General features: G+C 37.6%; 2 protein-coding genes and 1 non-coding gene across 5 annotated transcripts; 1 reads left to right on the top strand and 2 right to left on the bottom strand.

Annotated features, from left to right (window-relative positions):
• LOC18782854 (BTB/POZ domain-containing protein At3g22104) lies at positions 5,955-9,739 on the bottom strand. 3 transcript variants are annotated; one of them, XM_020560223.1, is made up of 4 exons: positions 9,651-9,739; positions 9,019-9,103; positions 6,905-8,014; positions 5,955-6,644 (listed from the first exon to the last, which is right to left on the bottom strand). In XM_020560223.1, the coding sequence occupies exons 2-4, from the start codon at positions 9,079-9,081 to the stop codon at positions 6,189-6,191; spliced, it is 1,629 nt and encodes a 542-aa protein (XP_020415812.1). In that variant the 5' UTR covers positions 9,082-9,103; positions 9,651-9,739; the 3' UTR covers positions 5,955-6,188. The 3 variants fall into 3 exon arrangements, with proteins under 3 accessions (XP_020415812.1, XP_007215642.1, XP_020415813.1); XM_007215580.2 differs by having other exon boundaries at positions 9,019-9,739; XM_020560224.1 differs by lacking the exons at positions 9,019-9,103; positions 9,651-9,739 and adding an exon at positions 8,171-8,243.
• Positions 11,330-11,422, top strand: TRNAY-GUA. The gene is made up of 2 exons: positions 11,330-11,366; positions 11,387-11,422. It is a non-coding gene; the product is annotated as a tRNA-Tyr (tRNA).
• LOC18783777 (scarecrow-like protein 32) lies at positions 13,451-15,603 on the bottom strand. The gene has a single exon (XM_007216145.2). The coding sequence runs from the start codon at positions 15,550-15,552 to the stop codon at positions 13,963-13,965; it is 1,590 nt and encodes a 529-aa protein (XP_007216207.2). The 5' UTR covers positions 15,553-15,603; the 3' UTR covers positions 13,451-13,962.

The raw sequence follows: 17,221 nt of genomic DNA, 5'->3' as shown, positions 1-17,221 counted from the left end.
TTAGTCATGCCTCTGAACTCGGCTTCTGCACTGGATAAAGCTACTACATTCTGTTTCTTGCTCCTCCATGTCACCAAATTACCTCCCACGAATGTGAAGTAACCCGATGTGGATTTTCTATCTGTTACATTACCTGCCCAATCTACATCTGAATAACCATCAATATTTAGATGACCATGCTTTGAGAACATAAGTCATTTTCCAGGTGCAGACTTCAAATATCTAAGTATCCGAAGAACTGCATTCATGTGGTCTTCACTTGGAGAGTGCATAAATTGACTGACAACGCTCACCGCATAAGCAATGTCTGGTCGAGTATGTGACAAATAGATCAATCTTCCCACTAACCTTTGGTATCTTTCTTTGTTAGTTGGAACTTGATCCAGATATTCTCCAAGATGATGATTCTGAACAATAGGAGTGTTCGCAGGTTTACAATCTAGCATTCATGTGTCTGTCAACAAGTCCAAGACATATTTTCCTTGAGAGAGAAATATGCCTTGCTGCGATCGAGCCACCTCAATTCCCAAGAAATACTTGAGTCCACCTAGATTCTTCATCTCAAACTCCGTAGCCAGATAGTCTTGTAGCTGTGATATTTCCTGTTTATCATTCCCAGTAATAATCATATCATCAACATAGATTATTAATGATGTTACCTTCCCTTTTCGATATTTCAAGAACAGAGTATGATCTGAGTTGCACTGTTTGAAACCATTGTTCTTCATTGCCATGGTGAACCGTCCAAACCATGCACGTGGTGACTGTTTCAATCCATACAATGCTTTTCGTAACCTGTAAACTGTTCCAGTCTGAGTAGTATTATATCCAGGAGGAATGTCCATGTACACCTCCTCCGTGAGTTCGCCATGTAGAAAAGCATTTTTTTACATCAAACTAGTGTAGTGGCCAATCCAAATTAACTGCAAGGGACAATAAGACTCTGACAGTGTTTAACTTTGCAACTGGTGCAAAAGTTTCTTCATAGTCTATACCATAGGTCAGTGTGTACCCTTTTGCCACAAGTCTTGCCTTATATCGCTCGATAGATCCATCTGCATTGTGTTTTATAGTAAACACCCATCTACATCCGATAGTCTTTTTTCCTCGTGGTATAGTCTCCAATGTCCAAGTCTGATTTTTCTCAAGAGCTTTCATCTCCTCTTTTATAGCTTGGACCCACTTAGAATTTTTCAATGCTTCAGAAACCTCGGTTGGAATATGGATAGCAGACAACTGATGCACAAAAGCCTTGAGTGGTTCAGACAGCTTCTCAGTGGATACATGATTTGCAATTGGATACTTGGATGTCTTGCTAATATCAGGTGAATAACGATTTGGTGGCTTCCCACGATTTTACCTGAAAGGTAATTGATATCCAATAGTTTTATCATCTAAATGCACAAGTCTAGTAGGAGTAGTTACCTCAAGGATACTCTCAGGAGATTGGTCTGTTGGTACTGTTGAGTTAGAAGGGGGGTCTTCATCTTGTTGTTCTGTATTGTCTGCAGGTGTGAGACTTGGATCAGAAATATCTTCGCATGGATCAGGTGGGTCAGGCAATTGATCGCTATGAATGGGCGATTGGTCGCTTTTCAACAGAGAGTAATCTCGTGCTCCAGACTCGGGATGATCAATCATTTCTGTACATAGGAGAATTTCTTTGTTTTCCAAGTTGCTCCAATTCTGCTCTTCACTTCGTATCTCCCCCTAAAGCGCAGAATTGGATGATGGGTCATGAAAGAACAGCTCAGATTCTAGAAAGGTCACATCCAAAGTGACATAGGTTCGTTGGGTATGAGGGTGATAACAACGGTAACCTTTCTGATGAGTGGCATAACCCATAAAAACATAACGAAGCGCACAGGGATCAAGTTTGCTACGTTGATTTTTGTGGAGATGAACGAAAGCCACACATCCAAAGATTCGGGGTGTGAGTACCAAAACAGAGGGCAGAGATCTGTGTTGCGCAAGCACCTGTAAGGGAGTTTTAAATGTCAATACACCAGAAGACATGCGGTTGATCAGGTAAACTGCAGTGACAATAACATCATCCCAGTGACGGCAAGGAACATGAGCGCCAATCAAAAGTGCTCGGGTGGTTTCAAGAAGATGTCGATTCTTTCGTTCAGCAACATCATTTTGTTGTGGTGTCTGAGGACAAATCGTCTCATGGATAATTCTATGTTGTTGGAAGTAAGTCTGAAAGTCATGATTGACAAATTCTCCACCATTGTCTGAGCGAAGAATCTGGATTTGAGCATTAAACTGAGTTTTCATCTGTTTGTGGAATGACTGAAAACGGGAAAACACTTCGTTTTTATTCTTCAGCAAATAAAGCCATGTCATCCGTGTACAATCATAGATGAATGTGACAAAGCATCGAACACCAGAAGGAGCAGTGATAGGCGAAGGTCCCCAGACATCAGAGTGAATTAACGTAAATGGAGTAGTACACTTGTTCGTACTCAACGGGTAGGGCACACGGTGACTCTTGGCCAAAATACAAGTATCACATGTAAAGTCGGAGTCTTTGAAACCTGAGAATAAATCTGGTATAAGATGCTTCATATAACTAAAAGACGGATATCCCAATCGACGATGCCACAACCAGATTTGCTTTTGTTTGCTATTAAAAGGATGTGTCACACTGTTAGCCACGCCGGGACTGAAGTCATCGACATAATATAGCCCCCCTCTCTTAGTACCACGACCAAGAATCTCCTTAGTGTGAATATCCTGAAGCAAACAAAAACTCGGGTAAATGAGTACACAACAATTCAATTGTTCAGTAAGCTGACTAACTGACAACAATTTAGTGGATAAAGATGAAACAAGTAAAGTATTAGACAGGGTGAGAGAGGATGAGAGTGCAACAGTGCCAGTCTCTGTCACAGGATAAGTAACACCATTGGCATTTGCAATACAGGTTCGTCGAGGTTGTGTAGTATTCAGAAAATCATCAGGGTCAAACGTCATATGATCAGTTGCACCAGAATCAATTATCCAGCTCTTGGAATCAATCTTATCGGAAGTATGGAATCCATAACCAGTACCATTACTGGTCATATTGCATTGTCCTCGATCTGTAAGAGTAGCCCACCAATCGGGGTAGCCATGCGATTTAAAACAAGTCTCACAAGTGTGTCTCGGATCACCATAATATGCGCAATTTGGTCCATGTGTCTGGGTCGTTAGTCTAAAAGTCATAATCTGTGCAGCGGAAGATGCATAGGATACATGTTGAGTAGGAATTTGGATCGAAATCTGAGCCTGAGTCGGGGCCGGAGTCGGAGTCGAAATCGAGATCGGGGTCTGAATCAGAGACAAATTCGGGGTTGGGGTCATCATCGGAGTAGGGGTCGGGGTCGTCTTCGGAGTCGAGGTCGGGGTCGTTGTCGTCATAGTCGGGGTCGTCAAAAGAGGATCTTGATTCTGGATCGAGTTCAGGGTCAAAGTCTGCATCTGTAGGGGCGGAGCCATCTGGGCACTCAACTCAACGATGGTTGATTGAGAATGAGAGAAGGAGTCGGTGGTGCTACCTCCATGAGGGTTGAAAAAATCATCAACCCCCATAGCGGCGGCAGGGGTTTGAAACTAGAGTCAGCAATTTCAAGATCGCCGCTATGATACCATGCTAAAATATGAAAACTATAAGAGAATATTTGTTTGTGGGAATTTTCTGTGTATTATTCTCCTTTTAGGAGGTCATATTTATAATACAATGAAACTTGAATGGGCAAGTAAATAATAAATTCCTAAATCTATTTACAGTAGGAAATCAGGAATTAAAATAAATCAATTACAATTATAATAGGAATTTTTGGTGTGTAAGGAAAGTAAGTCAATATTCACAAATCACGCCAACACTTTATTCATATTTTACGAATATATGATGGCTGACCAACTTGCATCTTGATTGGGGCTTATGGCGTTTCGATGATCCACCAACTTTACAAAAAGTCCTAGCAGTTGTAAGGCCCGATTGATATGTCCTTATTTTTGGGCATTTGGCCCACATTTGATAAGATTTTTTTTTTTTAAAAGTGAAATTCATACGACAACAGTGTCTCAAGTCTGTTGATTGTATCCAACGCGTATTCGAGGTGTGTCAACGTGTACGAGTGTCCGACACTCTAGCAAATTGAAATGCTCGTGCAACATGGATCACAATTATAACTCATTTTTCCACTATGTACTTTATCACTTGGACGGTTTAACCCAACCCAAGTACTCTATCTTTTCATTTTTTTACCTAGTTAAATAACAACTACTCTCCATCTTTCTCTCTTCTCATTTTTAACTTGTGTGGCTAATTTCTATTCAATTGGTGATGTCTTACGAAGTTCGTGCTACTTCTAGGGGTGGGCACGGTTCGGTTTGGACCGATTTTTGCCTCAAATTAGAACCGATTCGGTACTATTCATTCGGTTTGGTTCGGTTCGGTTTTAATAAAAAAAATTTCAAAAACTGTCCGGTTCGGTTTGAACCGGTTTCGGTCCGGTTCCGGTTCGGTTTTGAACCGGATTATTAAAAAAAAATTTAATTTTTTTAAATAAAATTCTCAACTAAAATATTATTATTTTACTTGAAAATTAACAAATTATTAAATTTCATATAAAAAATAAATATTAAAGTGAGAAAAGAGAGATATTTTGACATTGAACTTGGATAAATATTAGGTTTTTGACCGATTTTTGACTTTTTGGTCAACTCGGTTTTTTTCCGGTTTGGTTCGGTACGGTTCGGCTCGGATTTCCGGTTCGCCGGTTTGAGTGCCCACCCCTACCTACTTCTCGTTCAAGGAAGCAAAAAGAAAAAAGAGGAGTTTTGTTTAGGATTCCTTTGGTTTCTTATTTTCTTGAGAGATTCGTTTGAATTGGTTTAGGGTTTATTATATTAAAGAAAGAGGGAATGAAGAGGGACAAGGCAAAGCCAAGAAACATGTTGCTTCCATGAAAGAAAGGTCTCTCTCTAGACTCTTATGTACGTGGCAATGCCATTTGCCATTCAAATATTCAAACTAGGAAACTATAAATACCAGTAACAGATTAACAAGTAACAACATTGAAAAAGTCATTTCCTCATCGAAATGCTCATGCTTGATGAATGTGGTATGTTCTGTTTGCTTAGGTTATATTATAATCTGTGGTTGTTCATAATTAAGAATAAAGTAAGACCTAGGAATTAGTACAAGAAAAGTGGCGTCTAAGGAAAAGGCTTTCGTGGGATTCTGTCTCTTCATTCATATGATATCATCTTGGTTTCACCAAGATTTAGGTTTGACCCGGAAAACCAACCTATAGCATTTGAGTCGTCCACACACAATTCTGGTCCATGTAAATAGTGATCCTTCAAATTACGTTATGTAAATGGAGGAGGACTTAGTCTAAGTTATTGTTTTACTTATTGTTTTACTTTCAGTGTTTTTAAACTTGTAATCCCATGAAATGTTGGCAACTTCGCAATGAGTTAGGTGAACACACAATCCACTACCTAAAAAGAAAACTATTTTATACAGCCAAGACTGTTCAGGAATCTAAGGAGAACAGAGTGTTGTTCATGTCAATAAGTGGACCATTTTATTCAATTCTATACTTTTACTGTTTTTTTTTGTGGCAAGTCAACAACAACTACACTGGACTTTTTATATCTTAACAGCAAGTAACTATTGTTCTTTGTTTCATTAGTTGACTGGTAATTGAAACCATTGATATATGACAGTAGTATTTTAATCTTCTAGAATCTATTTGTAGATAAATTACCATGGTGATGATGATGGATGATTGAAGAAACAGAAAAGCAAATATGTTCAGCTTTCATTCACCCTCATATTTCCCTATTCATGCAGAAAATATGCTTGCCAGCTTGCATTCCAGAATGGCCCCAAATGTGAGAGTGACTGGGGAAAATGACTTAACCTTGAAATCCTATCTTGTACAAAGAGCACTACATGAAATGAACAGGGACATTTCATTAAAAGAAAAAGTTACTCAACAGAAATTCTCTTTCTGTAACTGTACAACCAAAGATTTCCTCAATCTTTGCAAGTGAAACAACTTGCTTTTCACCTTTAGTTATCCAGCAAAGAAAGAAAAATCTGTTGCAAACACAAAAACCCCTTTCCTTGCGCTATACAGAGATGAGATAATACTTGAAAACTAATGGAATAAAATGCTCAACTTCTATCATGAACAGAGTTTGGGCACAGATCTTGTATGACTGTGGCTTGATGCTCTTGATTTTGTAAACTTTGCCATTTGAGTTTGCATTTTCTTGCACAGTTTCTCCAATTCCATTACCCGGCACTGCATGCCTTGCAAATGTGCTCTAAGTTTCTCATTGTCAGCTGCGAGATTGAGTTTCCCGGCATAAAGCACAAGTTGTTCATTGGCGTCGAATTTCCTTCCCCAATTTCCAACCTCGCCGGCACTACAAGGGGAGTCAGCGTAGGACTTAGAATTGTTGGTTGCATGGAGTAAGCTTTTAAGCTTCAATTGCTGAGAGACGAGAGCTTGGACTGCTGCTTTTGATGGAAACTTTTTATTCTGAGAAAGGTGTATGCAAGTCTCTGATGAGAGCTTCTCATAGTTCAACACACAACAAATTTTCATCTTTTCCTCTTCTGACAATCCTGCATGCACCTATGACCAAGCAAATTCAATGCATAAACAACCTCATACAAATAATCTTCAAAATCAAAAGAGACTCAATGTTTTAAGATCTTTTAATAATGTCCTATTTGAATGCACGGATCATAAGCTACTAGATCAAAACTTAACAAGAATAAAGGTTATGAAACAGAGTAGAGTGCAGATCAAATCCACAATATGCTCTCTCATGTACATGGCAAAAATACATGCAATAGATAGCTTAAAAAAATTCTTTGACATAAATGTGATACCTCTATATACATGTCCATGGCATGGTAAAGTTCATCATAGGAGTCTCTGGCAGAATCCGGCATGACCATGGCTAAAGCCACAAACTTCGAAGGCTTCAAACAAGGATCTGGGGCTACTTCTGCCATATACAAATCCACCAAGGCAGCAACTCTCCTCAATCGCATGGGCGATGCTTGACAGATTCCTCCACTCAGAAATGATTTCAATAACCTTAGAACAAGATTGACATCATACAAGTAATTGATCCCCCGTGGGGATGGAACAAGCAAATTGTCTAATATTGCTTGATCAAGCTGTGAACCAATCATGCTCTCCAACTTATTCCTGCTACTTTTGTTTATGTTCAAATTCAGAGCAACTCGAAGAATCCCAAATAAACTCTTGCAAGAAACACAGCTCTGATCAAGAATATACAGCATATCAATGACTGTTTCCACAAAGGTGCACTTGGCATCAGATTTGACAGTGTAAAACTTCGATTTCTGGTAATAAAAGAGGAACCTACTAATGATAACATGATCAAGCTTTCGAGAAATCATGGACTTGACCAGCATTTCAACCAAATTTGGACCTAAAGCTAGAAGATCCTCAAACCACCAGGTTGCCCGAGATGAGCTGGTTTTCAAACTCTCAGAGCTTCGAGTGTCGCATGAAAACCGAATACCAGAGCTATCTGGGGATGAAGTGGAAGGACAAGGACTCGCTTCGCTTGTCGAAGGCAATCTTGCTACAAGGGTATCCATGCATTTCTCGAGTAGGCTCAGAGAATTAGCGGCTGGAAGTAAATCTTGGCAATGCTTCAAAGCCATTAAAAGCTCAGACCATGTCCAATATCTGATCTCTTCAAATGACTTCTCTGCTTTTTCCAATAAATTATGTGTTCCAATGACAGAATTGTTCATTTCCATGAACTGTGCAGCACAATATAGGAGGGAAATATTGGAAGGAGTTATGTCGGTGCTGCCATGGTTGTAGCAGAACCTTGAAATGAGCTCAAAACTCTCTGCTCCTCCCGGAAAGTCATGCAATACCACTTTAAGATTTCTTGAGGTAGATTTTGATTTGCCAAGTAATTTTCTCAATTTGCCAGAGTAGGAAGCAATAATTTTCTGCAGAAATGATCATGAAAACACAGAGTTAAAGGAGGAAGGGACATTCATCTTTTAAAAAAATTAATACTCCTTCGCTCAAAAGAGACAATCATTGTCACTTAGAGAGCTACTAAAATAATGAAAACAATGTTATGCAAGATTTAGGCTTCTAACTTGCAGGTACTGAAGAAATTTTGTAAAGACAGAACCCCCCCAACAAATTCCAGAATGGAGAGGAGGAACCCAACAAAAAGAATGACCTCATTGAATTGGGAAAAAAAATAGATAAATAAAAAGTGGGAATCTACACCAGAACATGCCAAAGAATGAAGAGAGGTCGTTATAGGCAATAAATTGTGGTAAGGGCAATTCCAAAAAGATGTATGCTGCTCAACCCAGCAAAGAAGGGCAGAAAATTGTAATTAGTACCCATGAAAGTAACCCTTAGTCCATCTCAAAAGGGTTACTTTCATGGGCAGTATTAATGGGAGAGCCCCATAAATACCAGCAATAAATGAGAGAATGAAGCAAAAGAAAAAGGCCTGCCAAATCAACGTGCAATTTGTGAATTAAATAGACCGAACAGAAGAACAAAAGCTAAGGTAGCCATGAGTCCAGGACCCACATCAATGCAAATTAGGTGTGAATTAAATTGGTGGACGGAAAAGGGAAAATCTTTCTAATTCATCATTCATGATGGAGGACATGGAAAGCAACCAAAGAAAAATTACCAGAGCATGCACGAAATGTAGAAAGATAATCAGTAAAACCTCACAATTCAAGCATAAGACTCTATTACAATAAGACACAGAGAGAGAGACAACCAATTATTGGCAAGCAATAAAGGATCTCAGTCTCTCAGACCTGTCATGATTTAATGAACTGACAATACAGAGAGGAGGATCCACTTCCAGTACAAGAAGAGTAAACAAAATTAAACAGAAAGAAATAGTGGGATAAGATCACCATTTGGACAGAAGAAAAAGAAATGAGGTTGCTACTACTTGCAAGTACAGAATTACCTTGTCCACCATGAAAGACTCTTCCCCATTGACATCAACTTCAAGATCACAATGAACCTCCATTACTCAAATGATTAAAAAAAACCTAAAATAAACAAAAACCCACTTCAAATCAAGAGTCTTTTTTGGGAACTGCAATCGGAAAAGCAAAAGAAGAAATTTTTAACGGTGCAACGAAGACAGAGAGGTGCGGAGACCAAATGGGGAGTAGAGAGGAGGAAGTAGAGGACACAAATCCATATTCTGAAATGGGAAAGAAGACAAAGGGAAAGAGGTTAGGAACTTCGGTTAATGCAAATTGACACTATTGGTTCAAGCAGAAGCAATGTAGTTTTCAACTGAGATATAGAGGACAAGCCTCTAAAGAGTGAGAACTGGGAATTAAACAAAGAGTGCAAAGACAGAAAAGTATGATATATAATATTTGACTATGAACCCCAGAGACAGAGAGAGAGAGAGAGAGAGGGAGCAGTTGAAGTGTGTGTTACTAATACTACATATTTAGGCCACTGGCCACATTCTGACATTCCCAGAGAAAATACATCTAAGCTTAGAAAATTAATTATGAAAACCCCAAAAGTATATTTGTGAATAATAATAATATTAATGTGTGATATTCTTGGGAGGGAGACCATTTTAAAGCTTGGAAGTGAAGCTTTGTTGCTGGCTTTCCCTGCCTTTGGTTGGTTGTTCCACGTTCATCGCTGCAAGTCTCTGTATGTCTGCAGTGCACCCATTGCCTTCCCCTCCCCTATCCACTACTTTATTTATTTCTTCCCTCTCTGGCAAGGATTGTTTACATTGACCGAAATGCCCATCTAGACGATCTCACATTTTCTTTTCAATTATTTATTTTGTTTCTTTGGTTGAGTACTATTTGGACGTTTGCTATTAGGATGTGGCTTTGGAGGACCCCACTTCTGTTACGTGGGTCCCACCAAAAGATCCGCCTCTTTGCCAGACAAATGGTTCCCTCATTTCTTCTCACGACCCATTTGTGATTTCCTTCTACAATGTTACAGGGAAAATGCAACACAAGTACATCACAACTTTTATCTCCATTACTTTTTTACCTAATTTATGTGACACATTATTTAAAAACACAATAATATGGTACACACAGTTGATGTGACACATTACCTATTTCATATAGAATGAGTTCTACTTTGGTTTTATTTAGATTTAAGGACTTATGTTTCGTAAGAGTTGAGATGACTCTAAGTGTTTCTCGTATTTTTTTATATATAAAGATGCTTTATAAGTTGAGAGTAAAAAGTTAAGAGACATAATACTCTCTCCTTTTCTCTCGACCCTTCTTTTCTCTTCTTTTCCTTTCTTGTTGGTCTCTCTTCTCTACAATCCATTTTGGTTCTAGGGACCCCTTCGGCTAATAAATCGGACAACTCTCTCCCCTTTCATGTTGTAGAGAGATTTTCCTCCCCAATTTTATGTTAAGTTTTGCTTCTTCCCAATTTTGTGTTGGGTTTTGTTTCTCCCTAGTCCTTTTGGACTAGATTTTAAAGATTCTTTATCTTGAGGAGGCAGAGTTGTTAGATCTTGATGGATCTTTCATATGTGATGTTGTGAGATCATGTGGGATGCTAGAGGTGTTGTGGTCTTCTTTGGCCAAATGGATGTTGAGCTGTAAGACCTTTCACTTTTGGTGTTTCTGGTTCCTTGTTCATGCAAAATCAATCATTCTCATAGTCTCTATATCGCACTGGTGCTATAAAGAGTCTTCTTGATCCCCTATATGTTAACTCTAAGTAAACTGGGCTTGATTTTGTAATATTTATTACTCACTATCTTGCTGGATTTAATGTTCCTGATTTATTGTATGCAAGAACTTCCATTTAGAGTGTGTTCTTCTTGTATATCCCTTGTATTTACCCTTTTATTGTTGAAATTATGCTTGTTCTTAATATCATTTTTATTTTTATTTTTAAGGTTAAGAGAGATGATTGGGCATTGTTCATCTCATAAAATTGCGTCTTTCAACATTACAACTTTGTTGTGTGTGTGTTATACTCTTTCCACCACATCACAAGTTTCAACTTAATTAAACTCATGTTGTAGCTGACCCCAAAAAGAAATATTTACACTTGCGTTGTGGGATCAATACAGCCCAAGCTTATTAGCTTAAGCCCAGACTTATTTTAGGTTTCAATTGAGCCCAAACTATTCACATTGCATAGTATTCGATCTTGGGCTTTTTCTTAAAGTAACTACCAGCTAAATAGGTCCAAGGTTTGGAAATTAAATATTACGTTTCATATAGATATAGCCATCTGACAAGATCACTTCCAACAATCCGACCTTAGCTCAGTTGGTAGAGCGGAGGACTGTAGTGGGTTATGTGCTCTCAGCCATCCTTAGGTCGCTGGTTCGAATCCGGCAGGTCGGATTTCTTTTTCAATTTCATTTTTTTTTTCAATGGCCAAACTTTTTTTTGTTCATACTAGAAACTTCATTGAAGTCCTGCAATTAACTGAGAAATTAAAGGCTTAATTTGAGACAAAACAATAATTACTACGATCAAGAAAAAGATGACAACTCATGAAATTAAAGTCAATGTGGTCCTTGTTATATATTTAACTTTTTCATACTTCAACTTTGATACACTATTTCCTTGGTATGTGCACAGTGCAGGCATGTTTCTGTTGCTAGATTTACCCATAAGGTTTGGTGGACCAAGAATCAAACACCGCAATATATATTGTATACACCTCTGGTCGCCTTTAACATGTAAGTTGATCTTGTGGAACAAAAGCCTAGTTAATAATTTGAGTAAGAAAAAGAACTAGCTATTGATCGAGTTATTGCTTTCAAGCTTTCACTTCTACATCGTGTTACTTAAAATGATGAGTGGTAAAAGAGTATAATGAGAATTTAAACTCACGATCACTTGGGAGCACACCAAAAGCCTGAGTCAATCTAACTAACATCTCATTGGTAACTACATGTTAATTTCAAGTGAAATTTTTTTTACACCCTAATAACCAATTAGAACATGACAAGTGGTTAATTAAGGGCTTTTTTCTCCAAATATGTTTTCTAAGGAGTTTTGTATAAAATGTCATGTTAGAATGGGTCTATTTATGAAAATCCCTAGACTTTATGATGTGTTTCCATAATTTTTGAAATATGGGTAAACCTTAGAGATTGAAATGTTTCCATAATTGAATTTTATGGGTAAACCTTAGAATTAAGATAGTATTGATTGTCAAATATACATGTGTGTGTTTGTTTAAATTGAATGGAAGTTTAATTCTATTGAACATGTTTAGTTTAAAACTGTTAATATTTTTGAGTTTTTATTTTTATTTTTCTTTGTTTTTCTCTACACTACCTTTGGATCTCCTTATGTGGGGCATAAGTGTTTTAACAAACAAACCTTTCCAGTCGATGGGACATATAATATAAACTTGGACAAGTTTCTAAGTAAGATATTAACTTCTGGTATTTCAAATTTGGCATATCAAAATGACACATGAAGTACCATATCTGGTGACTAGCCCAATGTTGGAGTTCTCCAAATTCATTAATTCTTCTCATTTTTGAACCATGCAAGAAATAATGAATTGTTGACCAACTTATATAAAATGGCAGGCACCTACAAATCCACGTTCATATGTTTCTCTGGAGAGTTATAAGTTGGTGTACCAAACGGAGATGTAATATACCGTGAAGTTCAATGCACTGCAGATCTTGCTATCAATAGTTGTAAGAAGTGCCTTGATGTTATAAAAGAAGAACTTTTAAATACAAATTATGAAAAAAGAGGTGAACGTGCTTATTATGAGAGTTGTTATTTCGTATTCAAAGTTTACTCATCTACTATGAAATGAGAATCAATGAGTCTAAAATTGTGCTAAAGATCCCAGTGATTCAAACGTGACCAATTAATCGATTATTTTTTATTTTCTTCTTTTCCAATGGCCAAACTTAGTTTGTTCATGCTAGAAACTTCATTGAAGTTGCTGCAATTAACTGAGAAACTAATAAAAAATTAAAGGATTTAATTGAGACAAAATAATAATTACCACAATAAAAAAAAGATTATAATTAATATAATGGTTCGAAACAATTGTGCTTTTTCAAAAAAAAAATCTTAAATTCGAGTCTTAACATTGGAATAATGAGAATTCACAAAAGAACAAAAGAAAAAAAAAGACTACTCATGAAATTAAAGGCAATGTGGGCCTTGTTGTATGTTTCTCTTTTCATGCTTCGACTTTGATACACTCTTTCGTTGGTATGTGTGCATGCATGTTTCTGTTCCTAGATTTACCCAAAAATTCAAGCGGCCAAGAATAAAACACAATCCGAAACATAGAAAATATATATATCCATGTCTTTAAAGATGCCTTGAACAGATAAGTTGATCTTATGGAACAAAAGCCTAGTTACTAATTTGAATAAGAAAAAGAAGTAGCTTTCAAGCTTCCACTCGTACATATTGTCACTTAAACTGTTACCAAAACAAGAAATTATTAAGGGAATAGTTACTCCTATGATTAAAGAAAGGGGCTAAACAAAAGTTAAATTTCACAGAACTGATCATGGAACAAAAGCCGGCACGTACGTACAGATGGGAAAAACATTAAAGTACTAGACTTTGTCCCATACTAAACAGCAGACAACAATATGTCCATTCTCACTCTCTCTCCTCTTTCTTGCCTTTCATGTGATGGATCACAGCAGCTAAAGCTTCAATACAAAGTGCTCGTGAAAAAATCATTTTTCCACAAAATGCCTGCCGTTTTCCTTTTTGTCTTGTGCTCATTTGCAGCTTTTTGACGAAGAGAAAAAAGCAACCATTTAAGCTTTTGTCATTGCCTCTCGATCACCTGGACCACTCCCCCCTATCCCAATATGGTAGGTCCAAATTCATAACTTCACTTTGCATGAACTTTTTTTTTTTTTTTTTTTTTTGGAAGCCAATTAATCCTCCATTAACAACCCATTTGGATTTGGCCCATTTGCAACCCAAGCTGTGGCAAAAACTGAGTTGTGCCCTTTCCATGTGAGCACCAACATATCTTCTTCACGCTTCATGCCCCAACCACTAGCATGTTCATCCAGCAAGCCCTTCACTTCCTTAACAGTCTCTTCACAAAACGGGGCGCTTAAGAAACCAACGTTCCTTATTCTTTGTGACATTGCAACGCCTGTCTCTAACCTCTCTATTCTTTGGTGCCCTTCAAACCCAATAATGTTTTCAATTTTGTGACCAATATCAGATTCATAATCCATCCTTTGGGTGCTGTCTTTGGGCAAGAAAGTCTCCAAAGAGTCAAAGGGTATCCACATGTAATTAAAGCAAGTGGTTATTCTTGAGCTAAGACTTGGTGCACTAAGATCAGAATCTTCATCCACCACAACTATGATCCTAGGGTTAAGGGATCTAATCATGTTAAGGAAAGTGTTGCGCATAGAGCCATCTTGATGGCCCGGGCTACCGCCAAGTTGCTCATCGGAGAGATAGCGCAACCAATTTTGACAATTTACAACCAAAACCTCATCATCCTGGAGGTCTAGGGAAGAAGGGTTTAATTGAGTACTGAATAGCAATTCCAAAGAAGATGAGTTTTCAATCACGTTGAATTCAAAAGGGACATCCCTAAACCTAGAGAAATTCCCCAAACGAAGACCAACTTCTTCGCTTGACACATTGAGCAAAGGAGGAACTTGTGGCCTCCAATTGGGAACAGTGACTCTAAGCAAAGGAGGCCCCTCAGGCCTTTTGGCCAATGCATCTATTAAAGTAGGCCATTGCATACAATGAGTGATGCTAAAATCTAAGATATGGACTTTTGGGCACCCTTGAATTGCCTTAAAAATTGCACTATTTGATGCACAATATCCAAAACGATGCCATGGGATTAGATCAACATACCCGGCTAGCTCGGTCACCGACATCAACCTAGTGGGGATTGTACTACTACTAGTGCTTCCATTGAAATTCATAGGTGTAGGGCAAACCTTGGAGGCTCTTGAAATCAGTGCCCTCAAGATCCATGAGGTCAACCTTTGGTTAGGGTCACCAACAGAAGAAGCAACATTATTGAGCACCCACATCACTTGTTGGGCCAAGGTTACATCGTTGCTCTCTAGGGCACTTGCACAGTGAAGTAAGAGCTTCTCTATACATGCCCCGTCAAGGCTTCCAAGACACCCTTTAAGCGCGCCGGTTAACGAAGCGCCCTGAGAGGTGTTGAAGATAGTAGTAGGATTTTGTAGAGAAATGGAGGTGGTGCTTCCTCTAACTTCAGTTTTCATGGCTGTGAATATTAGAAATATGTGGGGGAAAAGAAGGAGCTTCAGGGAGAAGGAGGAGGAGGAGGAGGGAGAGGAAAGGGACAGTTGGGTGCTGGACACGCGTCCTGTGAAGATTGGTGGATGGGATTGAAGAGCTAGGGTTTTATCTGTTGGTATGTGAGTTTCTAGGTTCAAGAGATATATGAGGCCTTGGGTTAATGGAAATCTGTCTATGGCTTTTGTGTGTGAGATGTGTTTCTGTCTACGAAACATGCACGGAGTTGAGAGCTTATAGCTTATCTGCTACTTGAACCATATATATATACTAGAGAGAGACTATATATCCCTAATTATCCATACATAAGTATGGTATATATACACAATAGGAACTTTCAGATTGATAATAAAATGACAGAATGCATTGATAATTAGTTGCACGTATGATGAATATTGTATACTTCTACATTTCTCTTGAAATATCCGGAACAATTAATTACTAATTAAATTAAATGTATATGAACTAATATAGAGTGATGGGGAGGTCAACATAATATATATTGTCATATTAACTATTTTTCCTCTAGTGATATTTTTCTACACTTCTTGAAAGATGTATCAAATTCGAATGTGTTATGTCTAGATTCAAATTAAAAAATTTAAATGTCTGTGTGAGTTAGTTAATGAAAATTGATCATATCAGAACATATGAGATAAGGTAAAGCTATACGCATCGTAAATCATTGATATTATTAATTAACACCGTTAAAAAACCAAGTCAACCTATTTGAATATTCCAAATTGCGATGTTCTTTCCTTCTCTTTTTTTTTTACTCAATTACCAGTACTCAAACTACAAGAATCTAGCACTTCAATTCTCATAGAAGGAGCTCAGCTAAGGCTAGCTCCAAGCAAATTTGGCATATTGCTAATTACTTAGCACCTCTCATTATCTAAGAGACTAGCAATTGTGGGAGGTGTTGAAGAGAGTAAAGGGTAGGTTAAAGAAGCTGTCTTCGCCGGCCAGTGTTTTGTCGAATTTGCACTCATGCAGTATGATTTAAGACAAAACCACAACACTAATTTAATCAGCATGGATTTGCCCTTGAGTTTTGTGATGGTTACCTATCCTTTGCACTTGGTTTCTTGTGCCACGTGAAGCCACAGGAAAAGACAAATTAGACCTCTTCCCACGAGGACAAATGTGGTCATCTCACAAACATGTCAGTTCCCTATGGGGTTAAGGACCATGGAATATTGGCACATAAAAACCTTTGTGGATTGTTTGTTTGATTATTTTAAAAGGGAAGAGAAAAAAAAAAAAAAAAGAATTCTTACTCAATCATTGTTTTGAGTAAACGAAGCTGCACCAGGGGAAGGTGCAACAATTTAAACAGGCTTTATATATATATATATATATATATATATATATAGAATGAAATAGGTTAATTTGTCTTTTGCAGTGTTTGCATGGAGACGGAAATCCTAGAAAATACTAAAAAAAATGGATAAACTAGCCATCTCCACTCGGGTCGTTTTTCATGCGGTTGTATAAAGTCAATACATGAGATGAGACTTCAGTTAACTAAGTGTTGTGTTGAAGTACAGAGTAATTTCATTTATCTTAGTAGAGATATAGTTCCCGGCTTCTTATGTTATTAGACTATAAATTAAGACTAAAATTTAGGTCAAAACTCTTCCGTGAATATATATAAAGTGTTAATTTCCAAATTAAAAAGTTCAATTCCGTAAAAAGATTGGCATAATTTGCTCATTTATTTGATATCAACATCTCAAAGACTGGAAACAGCCAAAGTATATATATATATATATAGAGTATGTATTATTGGCTCTGACCTTTATATTATTGCATTTCGAAGAAAATCAAAAGGCTGTAAGAAAAGTACAAAAAAGAGAAAAAGTAGTTATTTCAATTCTGATTTGA

This window comes from Prunus persica, chromosome G3, assembly GCF_000346465.2.
Source record: "Prunus persica cultivar Lovell chromosome G3, Prunus_persica_NCBIv2, whole genome shotgun sequence".
NCBI classification, from domain to species: domain Eukaryota; kingdom Viridiplantae; phylum Streptophyta; class Magnoliopsida; order Rosales; family Rosaceae; genus Prunus; species Prunus persica.
This window is presented reverse-complemented; position numbering and strand designations above follow the sequence as displayed.

What these genes read in the sequence shown, in the direction of transcription:
- LOC18782854 (XM_007215580.2), bottom strand. Translation starts at nt 9,081, where the DNA reads ATGGAGGTTCATTGTGATCTTGAAGTTGATGTCAATGGGGAAGAGTCT. An exon ending in AGTCTTTCATGGTGGACAAG is followed by an intron (nt 8,015 to 9,018) that starts GTAATTCTGTAC and finishes TCATTTCTGCAG; the next exon opens with AAAATTATTGCTTCCTACTC. An exon ending in CCATGGACATGTATATAGAG is followed by an intron (nt 6,645 to 6,904) that starts GTATCACATTTA and finishes GCTTGGTCATAG; the next exon opens with GTGCATGCAGGATTGTCAGA.
- LOC18783777 (XM_007216145.2), bottom strand. Translation starts at nt 15,552, where the DNA reads ATGTTTCGTAGACAGAAACACATCTCACACACAAAAGCCATAGACAGA.